The sequence below is a fragment of the Dipteris shenzhenensis genome, chromosome 23 (genome assembly GCF_047967505.1).
Source record: "Dipteris shenzhenensis isolate YYH24624 ecotype China chromosome 23, Dip_SZ_1.0, whole genome shotgun sequence".
Lineage (NCBI taxonomy): Eukaryota > Viridiplantae > Streptophyta > Polypodiopsida > Gleicheniales > Dipteridaceae > Dipteris > Dipteris shenzhenensis.
This window is the reverse complement of record NC_141618.1, coordinates 3,418,976-3,446,948: the sequence shown is the minus strand read 5'-3', so window position 1 is coordinate 3,446,948 and position 27,973 is coordinate 3,418,976. Positions and strand designations below refer to the sequence as shown.

The window sequence follows — 27,973 nt, the reverse complement described above, 5'->3', positions numbered from 1 at the left end:
GGTTGCATAAGTGGATGGCCCACCCCTTGCAAGTTATTTAATTGCACGGGGGCCTTTTCGTTTACAAATAGATGACACAACAATATCCAAAATGGCCTCTTCAGCATTTGGGACAATGACCGAAGTCATATTTGCAAATGTGTCCAAAATAACTTGTGAAAATCTTTGTATGTTGATGCATGTGAGTGTGTGTGCGTGCATGCGTGACTACACTAATAGGTGTGCATCAACTATTTTCTCTTGAGCCTAATATACAAATACTCTGGGTACTATGCATTATGCTAACATATAATTGCTAGGGAAGATAGGCCTAAAAGCATGCTTTAGTTTGCAAAAGAGAGTGGTTGGGCAAGAGTTCCTACAATTTAAAAACAAAAACGTGCACGTTTGGTTTTCTAATTGTGTGCGTGTCATTGGTACATGTGTGCAGGTATATTAAAATGTGTGTCGTGACCCCTACCCAAAAGAAAATATTTCTTTAAAAGTTTGCACAAACAAATTCCTTGAGAAGCTTTAAAAACAATGTTATCTTTCAGCACTTAACTTTCAATGTCACATCTAAGGTCCCCTACATTAGACATATGATCTTTCCAAGTAAAAGAAACTCTAACTACAACCATCGTAGTCCGTACACACACACACACACACGTGCACACACACACACACACACACACACACACAGAAAGAGATTGACTGCACTAATAGGCATGCCTCAACTATTTTATGTTGAGCCTAATATACAAATACTCTTGGCACTATGCATTATGCCAACATATAATTGGTTGCCAGGGAAGGAAGGCTCAAAAGCATGCTTTAGTTCGCATAGAGAGTGTCTACAGTTGTGTGCATGTCATTGATACATGTGTGCAGGCATTTAAAATGTGCGTTGTGACCGCTACCCTTCAAGAAAAGAGTTCTTTAAAAGTTTGCACAATGTTAAATTTCAACACTCTAAGGTCCCCTATCCATGAAGAATGGATTTTTAATATAAATCTAAGAGATAATTTGAAAGCCTTTTAAAAATTTTACTATATCAACTTTCACCACTCAACTTTTGTTCGATCAGATCTAAGGTCCCCTACCCATCAATAACGTGTGTGTGTGTGTGTTCACTCTCTCTCTCTCTCTCTCTCTCTCTCTCTCTCTCTCTCCCCCTTTGCCTCTCACCTGGCTGGTCTCTCTTCATCTGGCACCTTGTCATATTTTGAACGAGGGATATCTTCCTAGCGTAGTATTTGGGATGAGTGTAGGAATTGATGGTTCAGCCTAGAGATCACTACACAATTTCAATTATCCCTAAGGGATGACACCTTTGTGATTGCAATCTTTGCTCAATTGAAGGAGAATTGGCCTAGCAACCCGATTTTTCAAAGGCAGAGACAGATTTAAGGGGCTAGAGGGAAAGACCTCTCTCATTTTACCCGTCCTAAATTTTCTTCAGGAAATTACGAATGCTTTGCAATTGATTCGGCATCAAGACCATAGATATTTTGGAAGTACCCAACAAACATACTAATATCTAAATGCAAGTGACATACTTTAACAAAAAATGTGTTCTATGAATAAGTGTACTTTAGATGATACTTCCGAGAGCAATGTATGCATAGGCGGGATATAATATGTGCATAAGCTTCCTAGAGACAAAACCCCAAAGACCTAATGCGATTCAATGGTTGCATAATTTTCCAAGTGAACACTCTAATATCACCACACATAAATTTGAATTAGCCTTCCCAGCCTCTCTTTTTAAAGAGTCTTTTTTCTCCAATCATTATTAAAATGTTGTGCATATATAAAAGAAATATCCCCTTTGCCTAATGTTAACTCTATTATTTCCTTGACCAATACAGACCAAAAACTTAAGTTTCCTATCAAGAGACTATTTATACTCTTAAATTTGAGAAGCCTTTTGAGAAATAAACCAACAGATTTACTCTAAAATCTGTTTGAGAAATAAACCAACATCACCAACCTAATATTAGTGGAGGGGATGTACTTGTGGTGTGTGTGTGCAATGGCGTGTGCTTTTACTCTCACTGGTACCCATAAAGAAAAGGACTTGAGCTTGAGAAGCCTCTAAGATCCTCTATCAGAATAATATTTTTTTAAAAAGTTCTTTAAAAATAATTTTTGCTTTCAACACTCAACTTTCATTCAATCTGATGTGTAGGTTATAGAAAAACAACGACCACCTTTTGAATTTCAGCTTTTCCTCAATAAACATACGATCTTGCTTAAGGAAAAGAAACTCTAACTACAGCCATCGTAGTACATAGACACACACACACATTGAGAGAGAGAAAGAGAGTAGCTATTCATCCTTGTTGGGAATTCATGCATGTCTTACATCTAAAGTTCTCTTTCACCTTAGAGCCCTTGTTTTATGATTTTATGTGATTCAAATGAACACTCTAATATCACCACACGTAAATTTGAAATAGCCTTCCCTCCCTCTCTTCTTGAAGAGTCATTTTTCACCAATCATTATTACCTAATCCCACAAAAGTGCAAAGTTTCCCTATAAAATCAAAATGTTGTGCATATATAAAAGAAATATCCCCTCCGCCTAATCTTAACTCTATTATTTCCTTAACCAATATAGACCAAAAACTTAAGTTTCCTGCCAAGAGACTATTTATACTCTTAAATTTGAGAAGTCTTTTAATAAATCTACTCCAAAAGCTTTAGAAATCTATTTGAGAAATAAATCAACATCACCAACCTAATGTGTAGGTAGTGGAGGGGATGTACTTGTGGTGTAGACAGTTGGCGAGGTGCCACCGACTGGACTGCACTCCCTACAATGAAATTTCCCAAACAAAAGGGTTAAGTCAACTATGGACCCTTTTTAAACAAATTGCTTTAGAGTCTTTAAACCTTTCCAAAAAGTATGCCTCAAAAGCTTGCTTAAAAAATGATTTGCAAATGTATGTGGCCATCTTTCTTGTAATGTTTTATCAAGTTTTGGTGAGGGTGTTAAACTTGCTCTAGAACAAAGCGGCCACTGCCCTTGAAAGGGTGTAGATACATATCCGTCGAATTTAAAGAAGCATAGGGCGATTTCAATCTTGCGATGGTTGAAATAGGAGGAGGAAATTTATCAGTCTTGTAAATTTGGATGGCGTTTCAATCGCTCTAAGCACATTTTCTTTGTTATGATTGTCATTCGACGCCAAAACATCCTCAACTTTGATTTGTGAAAATCTATCTTAACTCTCGAAAGGGATAACATATTTCCTAAGACATTGCAAGCATCGATTGTGAGGTGATTTAGATACACAATTTTCCAAGTGTTGGCCAAGATTCAAAAGCACATACTATTAACGGATTTTCACTCATTGTATCTGGCTCGACTCTCAAATAGGATAATAGATTTCCTAAGATGTTGCAAGCATCGATTGTGAGGTGATTTGGATACACAATTTCCCAAGTGTCAGCCAAGATCTTGGCAAAAGTAAATCTAAGGTAGAAGCTGGCCTATGGCTTTAGAAGGTTGAGCTCTTTGAGATGCTCTAGTTTGATGCACTCTGTATCAATGAGAGGGACATTAGAACTATTCCTAACTTTTTCCTTGCTGAGCGACCCCCCCATCCTTTCATTATCTGTGCCTACTTACCATGAGCTAAATACAACAATTGAAAGACCTTACAGCAAGAAAGAAGCAAATCAAATAACTTGCAAATACCTTACAGAAAGAATAGATGAAGATGCTAGCCACCACAATATTATCAGTGAATTCCACTACCACAAGCTTCTTACAGTAGTTCACAACATCCAACTTTGTTTATATATATTTTTGGTAACAAACACTTTGAAAAACACCTATGTGCTTTTAGTGAATAGCTTTTGTCATATTCTTTTAGACGAAAGCTTTATAGTTGAGATGGAGATCAATTGAGATCAAGGGCCTACATTCATGACACGTTGCTAAAGGAGGTGAGAAAACCAAAACATCCCTTTAGGCTGCCTGTCGTCGTAAAGATGGCTGAAGGAGGTGTGAGAAGACCAAAACATCCCTTTAGACTACTTGCCGCCATAAAGCTTTGTAGTTGAGATGGAGATCAATTGAGATCAAGGGCCTACATTCATGATATGTGGCTAAAGGAGGTGTGAGAAAACCAAAACATCCCTTTAGGCTGCCTGCCCGTAAAGATGAAATGCTATTGCAACAGTTAAGGTTGATTGGCTACCAGATAAGGGTGCCAATCCTTGGTGAAGTTGGTTGTACACAATTTTGAACATGGAATCGAGTAGCATGAGATTTTTCTGCAATCACGACCTTTAAGGAACGGAAGATTTCTTGAGCTTACCTTTCGGCGACGAAATCTTATGCAATAGTAGCACTAAATGAGCAACATTAGCGGCAAGTCCCTATGGTTATTGAATCAGTGATTATCTATAGTAACGCCAGTCAATCTACGAAAAGATTTCGTAGCAAACATGAACAGAATATTGAGTTGCGAATTGATAACCCAACGTATGCTCGTTCAAAATCGTGTATCCATGGTAGAGGGTTGCACCAACTCTTATTTTTTTGCTTCTATTGTTGAATTGGAGTTGATAACCCGACGATGAAAAGCAATGGAAGGAATGTACACTTGTTCAAATCGCGTATTCATGGCAAAGTGTTGCACCAACTCTTATTTTTTTGCTTCTGGGCATCATCCTTGTAACCGAAGAGGAGGAAGAATCCTTTAGTGTTCTTGTAACCGAAGGGGAGAGAGCCTAAGGGGAGGCGGGAGCGGAGAGGAGATACCAAGCAAGCTACATTTGTGGCATAGCTATTTGATTGCCACGTGGATCCCTTAAAGTATAGATAGAAGTATAGAAGTATAGATAGTATAGAAGTCTATATAAATATAGATATAGATATAGATGAATTTATGAAATCGGAGGAGCCATTAGTATACTAGAATGCAATGAGAACAAATGTAGTATTAAGTGAATTGCACTCATAGGCTCTACGGAGTATTTCAATCTAGAATTTAGTGTTTTGAGTGGGTTGGAGTGTGAGTGTTTGCAGCAAATCCTCCATTGAAGGAGATGAGACTTCAAGTCTTGTGTAGCGTCTCGCCTACGAGACCAGCCTCCTCCTCCCTCATCACCGCCTTCCTTGGTCGACCTTCCTTTCGCCATCTCCACACTGATTCATTTTCTCTCGTTCGGTTCTCCCTTACTCCTTCTACAACATGCTTGTCATCCACCTCCACTTTCAACGCGCCTGCTGCTGCTGTTCGTCTGAGTAATTATAATCCCTTTCTCCTTCTTCCAATCTGATCATTGCATTGTGGAGACCATCTCAGATACTACGTTGGACCACTTGCGTTCACAATATGATCCGTAGATACTTAATCAGGTCGAGTATACAAATTTACACCGATTGTTGGTTGAAAGAACTGCAGTCAGCCGATGCTCCATTGAGTTCTTATCACTTATGCCTATGCGCAGTCAGGTAACTTTAAGGGCTCAGAGGTGATGACTATACAAAAGCTTGCGACACAAACTTTTTAGGGCTGGGGCTATCTTCTGATGTACTGAAATTATCAATCCCAACTTGACGCCCCAACGTGTTGTCTGATGAGCCGGATACTCTCAAGACTATCGGGATTGACTCCTCCATAAAAAGTGCCATGTCATTTGTGAACTCGAGTGCAATAGCTCCTCTTGTTGTGAGACCTAGCCCGTGAGATCTTAGCATATAGCTCAGGACCTCTTAACAAAAAGGGGGTTAGGGGCCACCCTCGTCGGACTAAAGGCAAGAGTGAGAAGGCCTCGTGCTTGCAATGAGCAAAGAATTGAGCTATATCCAACGTGCAAAGAAGTCGGATTGTTGGGACTTGTGTTTAGCCAGTCCACTCTCTCATGGAATGTGAAGGCGTTGCATAGGATGCTGCATTTGTGAACAAAGCTTCTCTACATGGGGATAAAGTCCAAGAGGAGAGGCCATAGGTATACACTCAAGTGACCAAGATCGTGTCTAGGAGCGGCGTAATAGGCAGTGACTAACCAATGTGTACTCTATCCCTTCCCTTGGGAACGACGCATTTCCAGCCCTGTTAAAGTAATGGGCATCATGCTCGAGTCAAAAATCTCCTAAAGGGCAAGGAGAACTTCCAAAGAAGGCGAGAGAAAGCTCATTCTCTGGTTTGCACTAAGGCATTTAGGACCTGGAAGAGCTACATGTCCAGGAAATGAGCTTCTAGTTGTCCCATCATCTTTGGGAAATGATTGTAGGAACCTAGGTTCAAACGTTCCTTCGAGCACCTTTATTTGGGGTCCACGCGGAAAAGCTAGTTATAGAAGGAAGCAGTCAACTCCAAGGAAGCATCTGTTGCGGATTCGTGTGTGTCTGTTTTATCTCACTCCACAGCATTGAAGTCGCCAGTAGTCTAAAAGAACCACCAGGTCATTCTAGCTCCTTGTTGAGTCACCTGGCCGTCCACTGTGTACCCTCTTGGAGGACTTTTGACGTTATTAAAGGCATGAGAATCTATACGATCTAGCTTCAAAAGGACTAGGGCAGCCCAAGGGGATGTACTGGCCTGAATCTGCCCTTTTCTAGGGTATTCAGGCAATCGCACCCTGCTTCCTCCTTTTGATTTTACTTGAAATGGGACGGCACTTTGGAAATAGGAGCAGCCCTAGGCACTAATTCTATCGTATGTTACTGTAGGTAAACCATCAAGAAGATACTCAAGAAAAACAGCAACAAAAAAATCTTGTTACTTTGTGCAAGTTTTTAAATATTGTTTGATTAATTGATTATTCATGGGGTGACACTTAGATGTGAAGTCATGCTTGTATTCCTTATAGTCCTTGTGGGCTAGAAGTTCAAGTTTGTTCAAATTATAGTCTCAACATTGCATCCTTTTACAATTCTTTACCAATGGGTTGTCATTATTTTGGTTGACTTACAGGTAGTACACAAATTGAGGATGGTCTTCGAGATTTCTCTCTTGATGGAACCAAAATAACTTCCTTGGCTCATTCGTAGGTATTGCTCCCCAATTTAACGCTAAGAATAAACGTCCAGTTGCTTAATTTCATATCCTTTAAATGCATTGTACTCATCAAGACATGGCTGTGACCTTAGCTGCATTGAAGTTGTTTCATCTAAGCATAACAATTGTTTGGGAATTGACTGATTGAGACAATGTGTGCAAAGAGTATAATGGGATAGGTGATTTATGCCAGAGTGGGTGCTTGATTGAGCACACAGTTGGCACACATAACAACATCCAGCCATAATTTATTGGGCAAGACTTCCCCTTAAGCATGCACCTGCCCATTTCCATTTTTGTTCGATTTTTCCGCTCTGCAAGTCCGTTTTGTTGCGGACTGTATGGTACTTGCAGTAATGTATGATACCTCGGGATGCTAAAAAATCAGAAAATTTCCTGTATAAGTACTCATCCCCCCGTCAGTGCGGAGGGTCAAGAGTATTTCCTCACTCTCATTCTTCGCTAGGGCAAGAAAATGCTTGAAGCTAGAGAAGACATGTGACTTCAATTTCATAGGATAAATCCAATTGAACCTAGTGAAGTCATCCAAGAAAGTAACATAGTAGTATCCTCCAAGTGATGCTGTCTGTGCTTAGCATGTTGTATTTCCGCACCGAGCTTGCTCTAGTCTCTTTTTTGCAAAAAAAGATTGGAAGAGAATGTTGGAATGTTCACCTCCCCATCTGTAAGCCCCCATATGAGGAGAGCGTGGGGGAGGGAGACCTAGGGCAGAAGATGCCCAGAGAAGAGAGAGGAAGGGGGCTGCCACATGGGCAGCACCTCACAGCCAATAGAGGAGGATCCCTAAAGGAACAGTACGGGACCTGCAGCAGCCCGATTGCGGAGGGATTTTCAGCAAGGACAGACGGCGCTTTAGTACGGAGAAGGTACGGAATGCATACGTGGCTGTACTGGGCTGGTATAGGCCTGGCAGGAGGCAAGGATGCTGCAGCAGGAAGGTGCCTGCATGAAGAAAGATGCGGGGCAGATGGCAGAGGCTATGGACAGGTGTGAGGCCTGCAAAAGGCCCTGACTCTAGCCACTCCCTTGGGCCTCACACTGGGGGTGAAGGAGATTGGAAGGTGTGCTGCAGACTGAGTTCCCTAGAGGCTGGACCTTGGCTGTCTTCTAGGGCAGCAAGGTGTTGTGATCATCATACCTTTTGGAGCAGCCATTCACAAGCAGGTTGGAGCAGTGGACCTCAAGCACACCAATGGCATGATTTTCAATCTTCTCCAAGAAAATTTCTCGGGCCAGCCACTTGTAATAGCAATATGCCATCGCATTGGAATAACAAAACACAAGAAGTAATGTTATGATTGACGAATCAAAAGCACAAAAAAAGGAGACTTGTTTGGCTTACGCTCGGTATGGAATATCTGAAGGAGGCATGTGATACATATTCCGCATGATTATGCTAGCCTCCAACAAAGATAGGTACTGAATTTTCTTCTCCAATTTCAATGGTGCAAGGGCAATGCACTTAATCTTTTCAAGAGTGATAACCTTCTCTGCAGCATCAAAGTTCAAAGAAAATAACTTGGCTTTCCAAACACCCCCTAGTTGGGGGTCAAGACAATTGAGCACCTACAAAACATTACTGGGCATGATTTCTGGAACTTTTTAAATTGACCAATGTACTTGAGCCATAAACCAAGATATACAAAAATACAACTAACATATACACAGCTCAGACTAGTTAATAGACTAGTTAAAGTTTACTAACATATAACTAGTTGTAGCTATAATGTACTAAGATGAAACTAGTTATAGTTATAGGGAATTGAAGTGGATGGAAATTGCTCGACAATTCAGCCAATATGAGGGAGGAACCATTCCAAAAATCAGCGAATGAAAGAGATTTTTGAAGTGGCTTCTAGCCACATAGGCTGCTCTTGAGAGCCCCATGAAATGGGGCAAAGCATGCTGCCAGGGGGCCGTGATATCGCGGTCCCATGAAATGGGGCAAAGCATGCTCCCAGGGGGCCGCGATATCGCGGCCCCCTGGGAGCATGCTTTGCCCCATTTCATGGACTCTCAAGAGCAGCCCTATGGGACTATGGAATCCGACAATGCAATATGACGATGCTCCAGGGACTATCGTGAGAGCAAGAAGCAAATAGGAGCTGTGGGTCCAGAGATGGAAAGTGAAAGCGAGATGGAGGAAAAAGTGAGGTGGAGAGAGCAGTTCTACGATAGGATTTTAGGCAAACATGGCTCCCAGGAGGCCGCGATATCGCGGCCTCCTGGGAGTCATGTTTGCCCCAAGTCAAGGGGCTCTCATATCGTGGCCTCCTGGGAGTCATGTTTGCCCCAAATCAAGGGGCTCTCAAAGGCCTAAAGCTTGACGAAATGCTAGGAAACAAATCTACACGTAGAGGTCATAGTGGATGTCTGCCTTCATCCATCATGGTATCTTCTTCCTCTTCTGCTGCTTCTTCCATCTCTTTAATCTCGGTTTTTGCTTCTCCCTTCCTTTATGTTGTCATTCCAATCCATGTAGTTTTTCGTGTATTCATTTACGTGATTGAGGCTACCTCGATTTTGAGGCTTTGAGGCTACTTTGATTTGAGGAAAACATGGCTCCTAGGAGGCCGCAATATCACGGCCCCTTGGGAGCCATGTTTGCCCCAAATCAAGGGGCTTTCAAAGGCCTTTGGGATTCTCAGATTCATACAAAGGAAGGTGTTCTCAGATTCATACGAATCAAGTTGAGAACAGCTCTCAAAGCCTCCTTGCTTCAAGGTTAGGAAGCTGGTAGGACGATATATTCCTACCTCCGTTCGTATATGGTGAGCGAAAAGCGAAGGCTGGAATGAGTGCGGCAAAATTTGCATCATCGTTAATTGACGCTTGTTCGGTTCCTTTTGTTCACCAAGTTCGGGGCTGCCGGGCTATGGCAATCCCTTGCGTCCAAGGTTTGCTCCAGCTCCTCTTCATCTAGAGTTCTGCGCGTAGGGGCTATGGCATTTCTTTGCAAACATCCTTATGACTGTTGGGGTAAAGGCACTATGGCCACCCAAGTACAGTTAGTACACTTAGTACTTTATTTGTTAAGTACACTAAGTACACCGTACTTAGTGTTGTAACCTTATCCTTTCATATAAAAGGTTGACTGTGTGCTAGGGGAGGTACACACATACGTTTTATCCCCACACTTCTTGTGTTTATCCTGCTTGTGTGTGTCAGTGTGCTCCCACTCTCTCCCCTTCCACAACTGGTATCAGAGCCATCGCTAGGAAGCCAGTATCAAAGCCATCGCTAGGCAGCCAGCATTAGAGCCATCGCTAGGCAGTCAGCAGCACTGCCATCGCTAGGCAGCGGCGCCAGCAGTGGCAACCAACAGACAGCGCCGTCAGCAGCGCCTTCAGTTGCTAGCGCTATTAGCCTTCGAGGCTGTTCGTCGCCAGCGCCAAGGCCACCGGCGACGCCAGCGCCAAGGCCACCGGCGACGCCAGCGCCAAGGCCACCGGCAACGCCAGCAGCCACCAGCGCCAGTAGAAGCGGCGCCACCAGCGCCATAGGCAGCGCTACCAGCGCCACAGGCGCCAGCAACTCCGCCATCAGCGCCACAAGTGGCCACAGGAGCTTGTCCTCGCCATCGCCATCGCCGGAGAGCTCGGAGACGTTCACGATTCGCAACACATCGTAGAGCAGCCCGCTTCATCCGCTTCTTTTTTTTTGATTCCTTCAGCCTTCAGTTCTTTTCTGTCCCAACGCAATTTCTGAGCTCATACTTGAGCATTGTGGGTCAGATGTATTGTCAGTGAGGTAGATCTGCAGATCTATGCCTCCTATGTGAGAGAAATTCTCATTTTCTTTGAATTGCGGAATCAAGGGGCTTTTGTAGCCATAGCCAAGCATTGGCTTATACACGCACTCGTTTGCGTATATCCTCCAGATTGGAGTTGATTTGTGCAAGGATTTGATGCATTTTATGACTTACGGGATAGTGGCAGATGCATATGAATTGGGGCTTTTGACATTGTTATGCATATCAGTGTTGGGGGAAACACCTAGATGCCTTATGTGATCAGTGGAGCTTTGGGAAAGCGGTGCATGCACTAAAATCTTCAAAAAATTGGCTTCCAGTCAAGGGGCTTTTGCCTCATTCAAGTTCTAAACTGTGTAACACAGTTACAGAGGCAAGAGAAAGTCTAATTCTGACAGTTTTGGACAGTTATACAGTCAATTTCTGTTGCTGTACTAGAAAGTACAGTCAGGTGCTGTCCGGAGTCAACTTTTGGACTGTAAACAGTCACTTTACTGAAGTTTAAAGTGCATAAAAATAGTGCTGTTTTCACTGTTACAGCAGGGACATACATTGTGTCAAATAAAGGTACTGCTGTACTGTACTACAGAACATCAATTAATGCATTAAGTATTGCTGTTCTGGATCTGCAGCAGGCAGGAAACAGACAGTATTTACTGTTAAGTGGGAGAAAGTTGCAGGTCCTGTGTTCCATTGCAGGAATTAACTTTTGAGCACAACTACAAGTGCATCTGTGCACTTAGTTTGCAGGGAGTCAGGCACCCAAGTGTGGGTTATATTTCTTGCTGATTGTAATGGCTTCATCCTCGGAATCTTCTCTTCTCAATATTAAAAAGTTGCAGGGTGCTGCTAACTACCCAATGTGGAAAAAGATGGTCCTGAATGTGCTAATTCTCAGGCAGTTTCATGCTCCTATTATACACAAAGGTGTGAAGCCCACTGGCACATCTGATGATGCTTGGGCACTAGCTGATCTGTCAGCAAAGTCCATAATTGAATTGTCACTCCATGAGAGTGTTGTTTGGAATGTGGATGGTGAAAAAACAGCCTGGGGTGTGTGGAAAAAGCTACAGGACACGTATGAGCAGCAGAGTGTAGCCACAAAGATATATTGGCTGCGCAAGTTCTTCAATCTGAAGATGAAGGAAGGGACCTCCATGGATGCACATCTCAATGAGTTTAATTCAATTGTCACTCAACTTGCAAATCAAAAATATGTGGTGGATGAGGAAACCAAGGGTATGGCACTCTTGATCTCTCTTCCTGAAAGTTGGGATACATTCACCACAGCTGTAACAAATGCAAACACTTTCATAAGTTTTTCAGATATCACAGGGCTGATTTTGCAAGAAGAGCAGAAGCTGAAAGCTCAAGATGCAGTAAAGCCTAACAATGCCTTAAATGCAAGGGGGAGAAGTCAGCAAAGATGCAAATCTCAGGAAAGGGGAAAAGGGAGGAGCAAGTCCCGCTCCAACAAAGATGTTGAGAGTGCTACTACTGTGGCAAAAAGGGACATACCAAAAAGCAGTGCTTTAAACTGAAAAATGATAAGAGAGACAAAGCCAAAAACACTGATGCGTCAAATGCAAAAGCAATTGTACCAGTAAGCAATGGCAAGAGCAGTGTGAAGATTGAAGAGCTTCATTCTACACACGGTTATGAGAGTGAGGGAGAGGTTCTATTTCTCTCTACTTTGGATGCTCATTCTCTCCATGCAGGAGATTTTGCAGACATGCACTCTTGGATCATTGACTCAGGTGCCTCATTCCATGTTACACCTTACAAAGAATTGTTTGTAAGATATGCAGCAGGCAGTAATGGAGTCGTTTTTCTAGGGGATAATCATGCATGCAGTATTGTTGGTGTTGGAGATGTCAGGCTTGTATTTGCTGATGGTACTCAGCTTATGCTTCACAATGTTAGGCATGTACCCGAAGTCAAGAAAAATCTGATTTCTACTGGCATGTTGGATGACGAAGGTTTTGTGACCAGCTTTGGTCATGGTTTCTGGAAGGTCACCAAAGGTGCCCTGGTTGTTGCCAGAGGCTCTAAGGTTGACACAATGTATACTCTTCATGCTAAAGTATGTAATCATGCTGATATTCATGCCACCGAGCTGCCGAATATTTCTATGTGGCATAGCCGGATGGGACATATGAGCATAAGTGGAATGGAGCAATTGGCTCGCCTTGGCTACTTACCGTCTCTTAAATTTTCTGATTTAAAGTTTTGTGAGCATTGCATATATGGTAGACAGTTACAGTGTCCTCATAAAAGGAGATTAGGACATAAAGATGCTCAACTTGAGCTTGTGCATACAGACGTGTGTGAGATGCCTAGTCCTTCACTTGGAGGTGCACGGTACTTTGTCACATTTATAGATGATTCCACAAGGAAGGTGTGGGTGTATCCTCTTCGATTGAAGAGTGATGTCTTTCCAGTGTTCCAGAAATGGCTTGCTATGGTTGAGAACCAAACAGGCAGAACACTGAAGGCTTTGCGGTCAGATAACGGTGGGGACTATATGTCTAATGCATTCAATGCATTTTGTGATGCTAGAGGTATTAAAAGAGAACTCATTGCTCCTTACAGTCCAGCACAAAATGGCACTGCAGAGCGTATGAATAGAACCATTCAGGAAAAGTCTCGCTCTATGATGTCACATGCTGCTTTACCTCATGGATTTTGGGCTGAAGCTGTAAAAACAGCAGTACACCTCATCAATAGGTCACCAAATAAAAGACTAGATGGCAGAGTGCCAGAGGAGCTTTGGACAGGAAAACCTCCTTCCTATAAGCACTTGAGGGTCTTTGGCTGCACTGCGTACGTGCATATACGCAGAGAAGATCGCAGCAAGCTTGATCCTAAGTCTCTTAAATGCATTTTTCTTGGATATGGTGACAGTGGTGAGATGGGTTACCGCCTATGGGATCCTGTGAATAAGAAGCTAATACGCAGCAATGATGTCTTATTTGATGAGTCTTGTATGTTTAAGGCAACAGATAAGCCTTCTGATGCTTCAGAGGTTGACATTGATGACTCGGGACATCCTGTACAATTCAGGCAGGCTGCGAATCAGCCACAACAGCAGCGTAATCAGCCAATGCATGATGCTGCAGCAGGTCCAAATGGACAGCCCGTAGTGGCGGAAGATGGACTACGGGACATGCCACCTTTGGAAGACCTCCCAGGCATAATTCTGCAGCCTGATCTACTAGAACAGCAACCTGTTTTAGGTGAGCAGCAAGTTGGACAGCAAGACCAATGGGTCCGAAGGTCCACTCGACAAATGAAACCGCCAGACAGATTTGTTCCAGGAGCAGATTTTATTATGCTTACAGATTGTGGAGAACCTTCCTGTTACAAGGAAGCCGTGCAAATGCATGATAAAAGGCTATGGGAACTAGCCATGAAGTCTGAAATGGACAGTCTCCATAAAAATGGTACTTGGGAATTGGTGCAGTTGCCTAAGGGCATGAAAGTACTGCATGCAAGTGGGTGTATAGATTGAAAGTCACACTTGGAGCTAAGCCAAGGTATAAAGCCAGGTTGGTTGCCAAAGGCTTTAAGCAGGAGTATGGTGTCGATTTTGATGAGATCTTTTCTCCAGTGGTTAAGATGACCACACTCAGGATTGTACTTGCTTTGGTTGCATGTGAGAATTTGGAATTATGCCAAATGGATGTGAAGATAGCCTTTCTTCACGGTGATCTTCATGAGGAGATCTACATGCAGCAGCCAGAAGGATTTGCAGTCAAGGGCAAGGAGTCACTTGTATGCAAGCTTAAAAAGAGCCTTTACGGGCTGAAACAGGCACCAAGGGAATGGTATAAGAAATTTGATACCTTCATGAAGTCCCAAGGTTTCAGGAGAAGTGATGACGATCACTGCTTATATACCAAAAGGGCTGCAAATGGCAGCTTAATCATTCTCATTTTATATGTGGATGACATACTTATTGCTGGTAAAGCTCGTAAGGAGCTTGATGACCTTAAGAAAAGATTGCATGAGGCCTTTGATATGAAGGACCTTGGTGATGCAAATCACATACTGGGAATGCAGATACGGAGAGACAGGGGACAGCGTTTGTTGTATTTGTCTCAGACTGAATATATTGGCAAAGTATTGCACAGGTTTCATATGGAGGGGGGGAAGACCCTTAGTTCTCCATTGCCTCCGTATGTGAAACTCAGTGCAATGGACAGCCCACACTCAGATGCTGATAGGGCTGAAATGGCCAAGATTCCGTATGCTTCAGCTTGTGGCAGTCTCATGTATGCCATGGTTGCTACCAGACCTGATATTGCGTTTGCAGTGGGAGTGGTTAGCAGGTATATGGCAAATCCAGGCAAGAAGCATTGGAATGCAGTGAAAGGTATCATGAGATACCTGAAGGGCACACAGGAGTTGTGCATATGCTTTGGCAAGCGAGATGCAAAGGTGCATGGTTATGTGGATTCAGATTTTGCTGGTCATCCCGATAACCGGAAGTCTACTATGGGTTATGTTTATACATTCACTGGAGGTGCAGTGTCATGGATGTCAAGGATGCAGCAGTGCATAGCCTTGTCTACCACGGAAGCTGAATATATTGCAGCCACAGAGGCATGCAAGGAGGCCTTATGGTTATCTCGGCTAGTGGGAGATTTGGGCATTACAGGTGATATTCCATTGTTGCATTGTGACAGTCAGAGTGCTATTCAGTTGGCACACAATCCTGTCTTTCATGCAAAGACAAAGCACATTGATGTGAAGTATCACTTCATCAGGGAGGTAATAGATGATAAGCTGATTCAGCTTGTCAAGATTCACACAGATGATAATCCAGCAGATCTGTTGACAAAAGGCTTGCCTGCAGAGCGGTTTGCACATTGCCGACAGTTGATGGGTATAGGTTGAGCCTCATTTATTTTTACTTGAGGGCATATTGCCTTTAAGTGGGACGTTGTTGGGGTAAAGACACTATGGCCACCCAAGTACAGTTAGTACACTTAGTACTTTATTTGTTAAGTACACTAAGTACACCGTACTTAGTGTTGTAACCTTATCCTTTCATATAAAAGGTTGACTGTGTGCTAGGGGAGGTACACACATACGTTTTATCCCCACACTTCTTGTGTTTATCCTGCTTGTGTGTGTCGGTGTGCTCCCACTCTCTCCCCTCCCACAATGACTATCCGGTGAAGAAATCTCTATCAATGCGAGTTGATTAGAGCAATCGTTGAGTGTTTGGAATACCATGACAATCGTTGATCCCATTGCTTGCAAAGAAATAGGACATACCGGCATACCATGGCTGTCAGCATTAGAGAAATACCAAAAAGTTCTACGCATTCGGGCTATGGCGATCCTCAAGAGGCATAGATCAAAACGTGATGGAGATTCTGCAGCGGCGGTGAGGACGTGTTGTCTTGGCAGGTGATGGAGAGGGGAATGAAGGGATGCAATGGGAAGGAGGAGGAAGATGGAAGGAACCGAAAAGAAGAGGGAGCAGGAAGAAGATGAAATGGAAGAAAAGCTCCTCCTCCAATTCTAACCTTTTGTATTTCCAGTCCTCGAACGCCATAGCAGCAAAAAGAATGATGCTAGAGGTAGGAAGCTTAAAGCATTCGAAGAAACATAGAGACGCTATAGCTAGAGAAGGCAGAGAGCAATTGAGCGAGTTGCCAGAGAGAGGCAGCCAGCAATCAAAGCGAGCTGCCACAGCTGAGAGCCAGAACGATCAAAGCATGGCTTCCAACGTGATGTGGGAAATGCAGGTCGCAACAAAGGCATAGCTTGCGAGCTTGTGAGTTAGAATGTTTGCAAGCTTGCAAGCTTGCAAGGTCTAGGGCTCAAGAAATTCGTCTAGAAAATTCATCATTTTGAAACGTTTTTGCATTCCAGCATTCCAACATTCGAGAGTTCAAGAATGCGAAGCCTACTTGAAGCTCGTTGACCTGAAGCTTTTCTGAAGAATCTTGTCGACTTGAACCTCTGAAGTATCTTGTAGCAACTCCTTTGAGTAGTGTGAGTATTTATACGTGATCTTTGCATGTCCCATGTTTTCATTGTAATGATAAGATTTTCAATAGACGGGTATGTTTAGCGGCTATGTGGTGTCCTGTTCAAAGATTTATTGGATGGCGGCCACCAAACCTTGGATGCTCTGCTGCATCTTCTTGAGTTGGTAAGTCATTGATTTGGATACTTTGTTGAAACTCCTTGGATACTCAGCTGAGTCTCCTTCTTTCGAGTCATTTGGGTCTCCTTCATGGATACTCAGCTAAATCTCCTTCTAGCCAGTCATTCGTGTCTCCTTCTTTGATACTCAGTTGAATCTCCTTCTTGCCAGTCATCCTAGCTCTTAGACAACTTGGATTGCTTTTCGCTTGCTATCCATACTCGTATCTAACTATGCCATCTTTCCTTGTGATCAAGCATGGAGCTCAAACTTTGGATATCAGATATGACACAAGTATCTGTGAGGTTTCCCTTTTTGGAGCTGAGAGATTTCTTTCAACTGCAAGACAACAACATTCTTCTGCAAGAGGAGATTGGACTAGAGGATGTTGGTGTCATTCATCGACCCATTGAGCTTGAAGCAAGAGAGCTTGGGTTCAAGATAGAAGCAAAGTCGGAATGTGTTTTTTCTATCGTCACAGAGCAAAGGCATGCACCTGTTTTGACATATAAGGAGACTGTAAGTGTGATGACCTTGCTCAGGCAGCTCCCACTTAGTAGTGCTTTGCATGTTGCCTTTGCCTCTACTCAGACTATAGAGCAAGTATCAGAGTTGTCACAAAACTATAATGGTTATGTTTTGTTTGAGCTCCCACCTTGTCTTGAAGGGTCTGCTATGTTTGGAATGGACCTAAAGAATGATGGTCATGCTTGGACATTGTACTCTACTAGCTCGCAAGAGTCATTCAACGGGATGGTTAGAATAAGTAGGTGTACAGGCTTCTTGAGGTGTTGCAATTTGGATTGTCCATATATGGAATGAACTGGTCTCTATCCTTTTCTCGGGACAACTATCAGATAATCAACAACCTCATGTCTTTAAGATGTCAACTATTGGTCTAGGTTCTGGGCTTGACTTGGTGAATAGGATGAGGCCAAGTGGTAACTTGGGTTTTCAATGGTTGCACTTTGACCATGTTCATTGGGTGAAAGGATGGTCCACCATGGGTGTCCATGTGTATGACCCTTTCATCAGGGAGCTTCTCACCATTGCAATATATGAATTTAAGCTTGAAGATGCTGGTGCATAAGTAAAGTTCTGGCAACTCATGAATGAGCAAATGTTGAAGAATGGATTCCCTTTGCCTGAATTCAAAGGGTTCATGGCAGATGGTGCGGGAGCGAATTGGCTTGCAGTTAGAACAGTATATAATGGTGGACCAGAAAATGTCATGGAAGGTAAAGAGAGAACATGTGGTTTTCAGTGGGAGATGAGCATGGTAGAGCATACTAGAAGATGCATCAGGGGTCCATTTCAGGAAGAGCATAAGCATCTATGTAGGAATTGGAGAAGAGCAACATCAGATAGTAGTGCAAGAATTTGTAAGGAGGCAATAAAGGAATTTTGGACACCTACTCATGTTAAGGAGGATGAGTTGTCTGCCCTTGAGACATGGTTGGCATGGTGGGATGTGCGGGTTTCCCAGTGGGGAGGTTCATTCATGCAACAACATAAGGACACTGGATTTATGTCCTCTGTGAATTTAGCTGAGACCAAGCACTCTAGCATGAGGGCTGCAAGAAGAGTGTTGTGCATGAGACAAATTGGGCTATCAGAAGAACAGAGCCAAGGAGTGTGGTGACATGCTTTGGATTCATTTCTGAATCTAAGTCTCATTGTGGAGCATGTTGGGGTAAAGGCACATTGCCACCCTTTAAATGTTACGACTGCTATGACTGTCCTAAGACAGTCATAGGGTGAATACCAGATCCTAATAAAACCTTTGAGTTTGTGGTGTGGCTCAAGACATTCTTACACACCCACACTCCTTGTGTCTCAGTCTCCTAACGTTCCACTCCACTCTTTCCCTCACAAGTGGTATCAGAGCCACCCTCTCCCTCTCACTCCGGTCTACCCCTCCCTCTCCCCTCGGGCCTCGTGCCCTCTGTCAGCAGGTGCGTGAGCAGGGCGCAGCAGGTGCGCGAGCACCCATAGCTGCAGCAGCAGCTAGCTGCTGCTAGCTGCTACCAGCAACCGGCGGCCGTAGCCAGCCAGGCGGCCGCAGCCAGCCAGGCAGCCGCAGCTCCAAGGCGGGCGCAGTCAGCGCGCGCACCGCGCAGCACCGGCCGCGCGCAACCAGGCTGCACAGGCAGCTGGTCGTGACCGCGACCAGCCGCGACAGGCAGCCGTACCGGCTGTACGGACGCGTGCACGTACAGGTACAGCCGTACCGGCTGTACCCTCAGCCAAGGAAATTTCGACTTTTTTTGGGGATCCGTGCCCTCGCAAGTACAGGGTACAGCAGGTACTCTGTGCAGGCACAGCAGGTACTTGCAGGTACAGCAGGCACATAAATTTTTTTTTGGGGAAGAAGGAAAAGAGTGAAGAGCACTCTGCTCTTTTTTGCGTGGTACATGCAAGTACGCGCAGGTACAAAGTACAACAAGGCTGTTTATGCATTTCCCGAGGATTACTCAGAGTAAAACTTTTTTTTTGAGGTACAACAAGTACTCTCATTGTCCCTCTTGCTAGGAGGTGACCGGGGCCACAATGTGTGGTTGTTTGCACAGTTTTTGACGGGAGATCATATGCCTTGATTTTGCAGAGGGCTTTTATGCTTTTGCTGAGTGCAAATCTCAGTTTTCGGGTGACAATTTCATAGGGCTTTTGCCTGGAAGTGTATGCAGTGTATGCCTTGAGGCAGTGTGGAGCCAGGGTGCCCACATTGGTCTTGTTTCCGCAGTGTATCAGTGACATTTCTTTGCAGGTCACATTTTGTGTACGGCACTTAGAAAATCTCAGTTGAGCCACGCTTGGCCAGGGCGCATCGAGTTTACTCGGTCCCTAACTGTCCATCGTTGACAGTGCTCAAAAGATTTTCTTTTCGGTGTTTGTACGTTGGGATCTGTGTTGCTACTGTGCACACAGGCAGTTTATGCATTACATTGTCAGGTGAAAGTGCCAGGAGAGCGCTGAATTTTGTTTGCTACCTCATTGTTGAGGGTGTTTTTCACTTGGTACAGGTGTCAAATCAAGGGGCTTTTGCCCAGATTGTGCTTGAGAGCACTTTGGTCACTGTGTAGAGACTTCAGATGTCTTTTATCCCCTTGACATAAGGGTGATTTGTTGGGATTTGTCCCGTGCTTTGTTGCAGGTTTGTGATAGGCTGAGGTGTTTGGATCTTTTTTTTCAGTGGACAAAACAGTGTATGCCAAGTGGTTTATGCATATAAAATCAGTGCAATACCTCATCTGAGGTGGGAGAAGTGTCCAGGACAGCAGTGTTTTGTGCTTCGTCAGATGATGATGCACTGATAAAACACTTGTGAAACAGCTGCAGCATTCTGTAGTTACTGTTTTATGCCTATTTGAGCACGGTACAGTGTGTCAGAAGGTACAGTGACTGGAGGGAAAATTTTCTGTTTTGCTGCAAGTTTTTTTTTAACAGTAAAATACAGCACTATTGTGAGTGCTCCTGGCTCTTGATAGAGCAGGTTTTCTGAGAAATCAGAATTTAATTTAGTCATTTTTTGACTTACAGGGAGTCAGGCACTTTCCTTGTCTGATATGGCATCAGGGGGAAGTGAATCCTCACTACTGAACATAAAGAAATTGGAAGGGGCACACAATTATGCATTATGGGCAGAACAGTGTTTGAATGTACTGCTGCTAAAGAAGATTTCTAAGCCCATAAGGGTGAAGGGTGTCAAGCCATCTGGGATGGCAGATGATGAGTGGGAGGAGCTTGATTTGTCCGCAAGGGCGGCTATCATGCTTACTCTCACTGATTCTCTTGTGTTCAATGTTCAGGCAGAAAAGACCTCTTATGGCCTATGGCAGAGGCTAGAAGAGTTGTATGCCCAAAAGAGTTCAGCCAGTAAGGTTTATTGGTTGAAGAAGCTTGTCGACCTTCGCATGAAGGAAGGTACAGCTATGACCTCACACTTGAGTGAGTTCAATGCCATCTTTACATAGCTTATCGCACAGGGATTGAACCTTGATGAGGAGTTCAAGGCTACTTTCTTGTTGTGTACCCTCCCTGAGAGTTGGGACACTTTCAAGACCACTCTGTCAAATTCAAATGTCACTCTTATGTATGCTGATGTGGAGAGCTCTCTCCTTATGGAGGAGATGAGCAGGAAGAATAATATGGGCAGCAAGTCTTCCAATGCTTTGCAGGTACAGGAAAGAGATAGGACTCAGCAGAAGGGGAGATCTGCTGGCAAGTCCAAATCCCGCAGTCATTCCCGTGGCAAAAAGGATATTGAATGCTTTTACTGTGGCAAGAAGGGACATGTGAAGTCTAAGTGCTTCAAGTTTATACGGGATCAGAAAGCCAAGAAGGCTGAGACAAAGGATGCAGGCAGTGGAAGCAAAGGCAAAGGCAAGGCCAAGGCAGATGACTTGGATGGAGTGAATGTTGCAGCAGAGGACAGTGACAGTGACAGACATGATGTATCATGTTCTTCTGCTGTAATTGCACATACATTGGTTGTTGATGGCCATGACATGCACACCTGGCTCTTGGATTCAGGTGCTTCTTTTCATGTTACGCCTCATAGGGAGTGGTTTACTTCCTACACAGGTACTCATGGAGTTGTTCACCTTGGGAACAACTATGCATATCAGATTGCAGGGATTGGCAGTATACAGATAGTATTCCTTGACGGACGCATATTTATGCTTGATGGTGTTCGCCATGTGCCGCAAATCAAGAAAAATCTGATTAGCACTGGCTTGTTGGATGACAGTGGTTACCACACCACATTTGGGGATTCCAAATGGGTGATTACTGATGGCCAGGTTGTAGTGGCTGAGGGTTATAAGAGTGATACCTTGTACCCTCTTTATGTTTCCAGTGTAGGTAATCATGTTGTTGCCATAACCGAGCTGCCGAAGGTTTCATTGTGGCATAGCCGGTTGGGACACATGTCCGTTAAAGGAATGCAAGAATTGTCACGTTTGGGTTATCTGCCGTCTCTTTCATTTTCAGATCTGCCTACTTGTGATCATTGCATTTTTGGAAAGCATTCTATGACTCCTCATAAGAGGAGAACTCCCCAGAATAGAGCACCGCTTGATCTAGTGCACACTGATTTGTGTGAGATGCCACAGCTATCACTAGGGGGTGCAAAGTATTTCATTACTTTTATTGATGATGCCACACGCAAAGTGTGGGTCTATTTCTTGAAGCATAAGAGCGATGCCATAGATGCTTTCAAGAAGTTTGTCGCTCAGGTTGAGAATTGGACAGGATGCAGGCTGAAATGCCTCAGATCCGATAATGGGGGTGAGTATGTGTCACATGCTTTTGTACAGTTATGCGAAGCTAAGGGCATTAAACAGGAACTCACAGCCCCTCATAATGCATCTCAAAATGGTGTGAGTGAGCGGATGAATCGAACTATTCAGGAGAAAGTTCGATGTATGTTGTCTTATGCTGCATTGCCCCATGGCTTTTGGGCAGAAGCCGTGCAAACAGCAGTTCACCTAATTAACAGGTCGCCGAACAAGGCTTTGGAGCTGAAAGTGCCAGAGGAGGTGTGGTGTGGCAAGCCACCTTCATACAAGCACTTACGTGTGTTTGGCTGCGAGTGCTTTGCTCATGTACGCAAAGAACTGCGCACCAAACTGGAGCCAAAGTCTTTCAGATGCATCTTCATGGGTTACGGTGACGAAGGTGAAATGGGGTACAGGTTATGGGATCCTGTCAAACGGAAGATTATACGCAGCAATGACGTCATCTTTAAAGAGGATAGTGTACACAAAGAACCCATGCAACCTGTGGAATACAGGAGGGTTGTTTATGATGATGTCGGACAGCAAAGAATGCCCATTAATATGCAGCAGCAGGCTGCTGTAAATAACCCTGTTCAAGAGGGTATACAGGCTGAAAATCAGCCAGACAATTTTGCCAATGATGCACCACTGGATATGCCAACAAATGGCGCTGTAGGACAGCCAAATATGGTGGTACCGCCACCCGTCATGCATGACGAACAGGCTAGACAGCAGCCTAATACGGAACATTTTGTTAGGAGGAGCACCCGTGTACAACGGCCTCCTGACAGGTTTGTTCCAGGAGCCAATAATGTGGCTGATTTTATCATGCTGACAGATTGTGGTGAGCCTTCCAGCTTCAGGGAAGCTATGGGAAGATCAGAGAAAAGGAAGTGGGAGAAAGCCATGCAGTCAGAAATGGACTCCTTATTTCATAATGATACATGGGACTTGGTGCAGCTACCTGCTGGCAGAAAGGTTTTGCCATGCAAGTGGGTTTACAAAGTCAAAGTGGATTCAAATGCTTTACCGAGGTATAAGGCCAGATTGGTTGCCACGGGATTTAAGCAGGAGAAGGGCATTGACTTTGATGAGATTTTTTCCCCTGTAGTCAAGTCAAGATGACTACTTTGAGAGCAGTGTTAGCTCTTGTTGCTCATCAGGACATGGATTTATGTCAGATGGATGTGAACACTGCTTTTCTTCACGGAGATCTCCATGATGAGATCTACATGAGTCAGCCAGAGGGATATGCTGTTAAAGGGAAAGAGCAGCTTGTGTGTAAGCTCAAGAGGAGCTTGTATGGACTCAAGCAGGCGCCAAGAGAATGGTACAAGAAGTTTGATGCCTTCATGCAGTCCCAAGGGTATCATAGGTGTGAGACCGATCACTGCTTGTACACCAAACGGGCAAAGGATGGCAGTTTGATGCTACTCATTCTATATGTGGATGACATGCTGATTGCCAGCAAATCTCAGCAGGAGATCATTGCTTTGAAGAAGCAACTACATAAGTCTTTTGACATAAAAGACTTGGGTGATGCAAATCACATACTAGGTATGCGGATTACTCGTGACAGGTCTAAGGGACTTTTTTTTCTGTCACAGGAAGAGTACATTGGCAAGGTACTGCAGAGGTTTAACATGGAGGGGGGGAAGTCTATTAGTACCCCGTTGCCTCCTCATTTAAAACTCAGCAGTAAGGACAGCCCCAGATCAGATGATGATAAGGCTGAGATGGCCAAGGTTCCGTATGCATCTGCAGTTGGTTCTTTGATGTATGCCATGGTTGCCACTCGTCCGGATATTGCTTTTGCGGTGGGAGTCATTAGCAGGTATATGGCAAATCCAGGCAAGCGGCACTGGGAAGCAGTGAAAGGCGTCTTGAGGTATCTCAAGGGTACCAAAGACTTGTGCATATGCTATGGTAGGCAGGATGCATTGGTGCATGGTTTTACAGATTTAGACTATGCAGGAAATGCAGATAACCGGAAGTCTACTACCGGTTATATTTTCACATTTGCAGGAGGTCCTATATCATGGGTGTCTCGGTTGCAGAAATGCATTGCACTGTCAACCACTGAAGCTGAATATATTGCAGCCACTGAGGCTTGCAAGGAAGCAATATGGCTTACTCGGCTGGTGGGAGATTTGGGCATTACAGGAGATTGATAGTCAGAGTGCTATCATGTTGGCAAAGAATCCGGTCTTTCATCAGAAGACCAAGCACATAGATGTGAAATACCATTTCATCAGGGAGGTACTGGAAGACAAGCGGCTTGAGCTTGTGAAGGTGCATACTGATGATAATCCTGCAGATTTGCTCACTAAGAGCTTGCCTACAGAACGGTTTGCACATTGTCGCCACATCATGGGATTAGGATGAGACCATTCTTATTTTATGGTCTTGTATACAGTAACTGTATATTGCTGTAATTTTTATTCTTTTCTCCCCTTTAGGCACATTGGCCTTTAGGTGGGAGGTTGTTGGGGTAAAGGCACATTGCCACCCTTTAAATGTTACGACTGCTATGACTGTCCTAAGACAGTCATAGGGTGAATACCTAATCCTAATAAAACCTTTGAGTTTGTGGTGTGGCTCAAGACATTCTTACACACCCACACTCCTTGTGTCTCTGTCTCCTAACGTTCCACTCCACTCTTTCCCTCACAGAGCACTCATAAATACATTGGGTCGAAGTGCAACTGAGGGTGTACCTGCATCTTGCTTCAAGGGGAGAAGACAACATCCTAATGGTATCAAAGAACAGTTTGTGTGGTTTTGCAATACCTCTGTTGCCCATTCGTGGTGTGTTGATTAGTCTATACTTGGTGTGCCTGGCTACTCCCCAAGGGTGTGGAAGGTGACCGTCAGGACTTCCATAAAGCAACATGAAAAGGATCAATTGAAGGAGGCAAGTTTTGTGCTCGGGGAGGATGAGAGTTTTCATGTGCAAGGACCTAACTTGCAGAGGACTATAACACCATTGAGTCACGATCGGGCTAGTAGAAGGGATAACAGGATAGTGAGATGGAGATCCAATCTAAGTAAGGAGTTTCAAGACAGGATTCAAAAAGCTCAATGTTTGATTGTAAGAGAAAATTATATGTCCTAATGAAATGCATCTGCTCCATGTGCGTACAGAAAGTTCTATTGCAAAGGGCCTTATCTACACCGTGACAATATCAAACTTTCCATGGTGTTCTTGCAAGGAGTTCATTCAACGAGATGCAAAGAAAGGGATGTATATTCCATGCAAACACATGTACTTTGTCTTCATTGGTGTTTTGCAATTGAGTGACAAAGTGCATCAGTTTATGCACCAGGCAGCTCTTGCAAAAGTTGAATTGTTTCAAGCCCTTGGTTCTCGCAGAAACCAGCCAAGTGTGTCACATCCACTTGGTTGAACTTTGGGACTATTTTGCATAAGCTTACCTTTGTAGTTGTTAAGGAAACCAAGCAACTGTTTGCCACATGCTTGGTTGATTTTTGAGATTGGGTTTATCTTTGAAAAACCATTTTGTACAATTGGCATATCTATTGTGTCAATTTGGGACATATACAAGTATATTAAGCTCTTAAGCGGCCTCGGAATGTATTTGGGGAAGCTTTGGATTATCTTTGGGAACTTATGGAAGCATATTGTATGCTCAAGCTGTTTTGGATAATGCTACTTAATTAATGTTATTTGGCCGATGCTGTTAGACTTGTTAAAAATGTATGCTTGTAGTATTAGTTAGATGCTTAAATCATATGCTGAAAGGTTTCTTGTTTCCTATCTTTAAGAAAGTGTTGAATATATCATGGATTGAATTGCTCTATTGAGGACATTGCTACCTTTCTTTTTTTTTGAATGCTAAGAAATAAATTTTTCATTTTCCAAATTATAAGGGTGCCGTTTTATTTCTACGTAAGAACATATTTTATTCAAAGTCAAATGATACTTTTGCAACATAAATATTTGCATTGAAATGTGGAAATCAATAGCCATGTTCGCTCGAACCTCCACCTCGCTCGAATGCAGTCGCTCGAACTTTGGTAATCCTCATATGGAGGCAACCAAAGGAGAAGATGGTATTGTGGAGGTAATCAAAGGTGCAGAGTCTTAGCTCATGATGACGTTCTGTGGCCTCAACCTCTTGTCCAGTCTCAATGTGGAATCCATGAGATGACGCCCGGGGTTGGCCCATGGTTATCCGGACTGCATGTAATAGATGGATCTGCTCTGCATGTGAACTGGTGGCCAGATGACCCTTCATCGACTAGATGAAGTGTGCTATAAATGCCATCTGGATCATTAAGGACAAAATTTAGCAGTTACATATTCAACAACCAAGGGTGTCCCCTATGCAATCACATGCCACTATCTCGCCGTGTCATGCGTAAGGTAGGTGCATCTAGAGACCAGTGATAGGGAGGAGACACGCCTCATGCACGAAACCATTTGGTGAATACCTACAACTTAGGACCCCCCATTTGCAAGGTGGATGGAGGATGCAAGTTGCATGTAGGTGCATCTAGAGACCAGTGATAGGGAGGAGGTGATCAATAGACATGCCTCTTGCGCGAAACCATTTGGTGAATACCTACATCTTAGGACCCCCCATTTGCAAGTTGCATGGAGGATGAGAGGGCCTTCCATCGTAACCCTCTGTTTGCCTATCTTAGTCATACAATACTTTTGGACATTGTTGACATCTGTGATATGATCGAAATGAGATGTCTATATGTGAGGGACATATTGCACACTCTACTAGAACATGCTGAAAGTGTGTCTAGAAACATTGCCTCTTCAATTTGCCCAATGATACATGCTCTCTAGCCAATAATTTGAGTTGCTGGTTTCATGCAAAAATTGGGTCTGGTGAAAATACCTACTATGTACACATAGGATGTGCGACCTCAATTTGAGCCCTGGAAAAGGTGAGTGACTTATGCTAGAGATGCATGTCACTAGTGTTGCAGGTCATACTCCTGGTCTTGCCCAGATCCCGACTACCACAAAAGGCATGCAATACTGCTAGTGTCTTTGTAGTCCCATTCTTGTGTCTGAAGTCATGACAACATTGTCTACGTGAGCAAGATAAGACAAAGGTATCTGCTAGTGCCGGGCCACGTCCTCTTAATGTATCTGCAAAGGATGTCCGCACATCGATATAGAGACTAAAGAGAGTGGGGGATAAGGGGTGGTGATGTGATGTGTTAGTGTGAAGTACTAGGTGATCTAGTACTAGTCTATGTGTATGAGTCATGTGTGAGTGCCACATGTCATCATGGGACTTATCCCATATGCACTAGGTGCTAGTGTGTGAGTGAGTAGCCTATATAAGGCTTGAACTTCACTTGTCTTATATACTTGATGAATGAATGAAAGCCTTCTTCATGTCTTCATTTGAGCATTATTTCCTCACACCCTAACCTTCTCTCTCTCGGTCTTCATTATGTTTCTAACATGGTATCAGAGCAGGCCAATCCTGCCCTAGGCGCCCTACCACATCATCATCTTCCTGCCCTAACCTAACCCTAACTCTGCTAAGCTTCCTCCTTCCTGCAGCCGCCTCATTTCTGCCTCTATTCTGCCTCCTCTTGCAGCCATTAGCTTCTGTCTTTACCTCTTCCATAGCCAGCCACCTCTTCATTCCTTGCTTTCTTCATAAGATGCCTTCATCTAAGCCCTCCTGGAGCTGTAACTAGGCTCTTGGCAGCCTCCCTGCTTGTTGGTCGGCTCACATCCCAAGGCCCCAGCCCTAGTTGCAGG

General features: G+C 43.9%; 1 protein-coding gene across 1 annotated transcript in view; it reads left to right on the top strand.

Annotated features, from left to right (window-relative positions):
• The first annotated feature begins 4,933 nt into the window (after positions 1-4,933).
• The window catches only part of LOC147886875 (S-adenosyl-L-methionine-dependent methyltransferases superfamily protein), a 74,884-nt gene continuing 51,844 nt past the window's right edge, over positions 4,934-27,973 (top strand). Inside the window, exons 1-2 of the mRNA XM_087394997.1 lie at positions 4,934-5,242; positions 6,918-6,990. Coding sequence (XP_087251123.1) covers positions 5,044-5,242; positions 6,918-6,990 — 272 coding nt within the window. The 5' untranslated portion in view covers positions 4,934-5,043. The remainder of the gene's footprint in view (positions 5,243-6,917; positions 6,991-27,973) is intronic.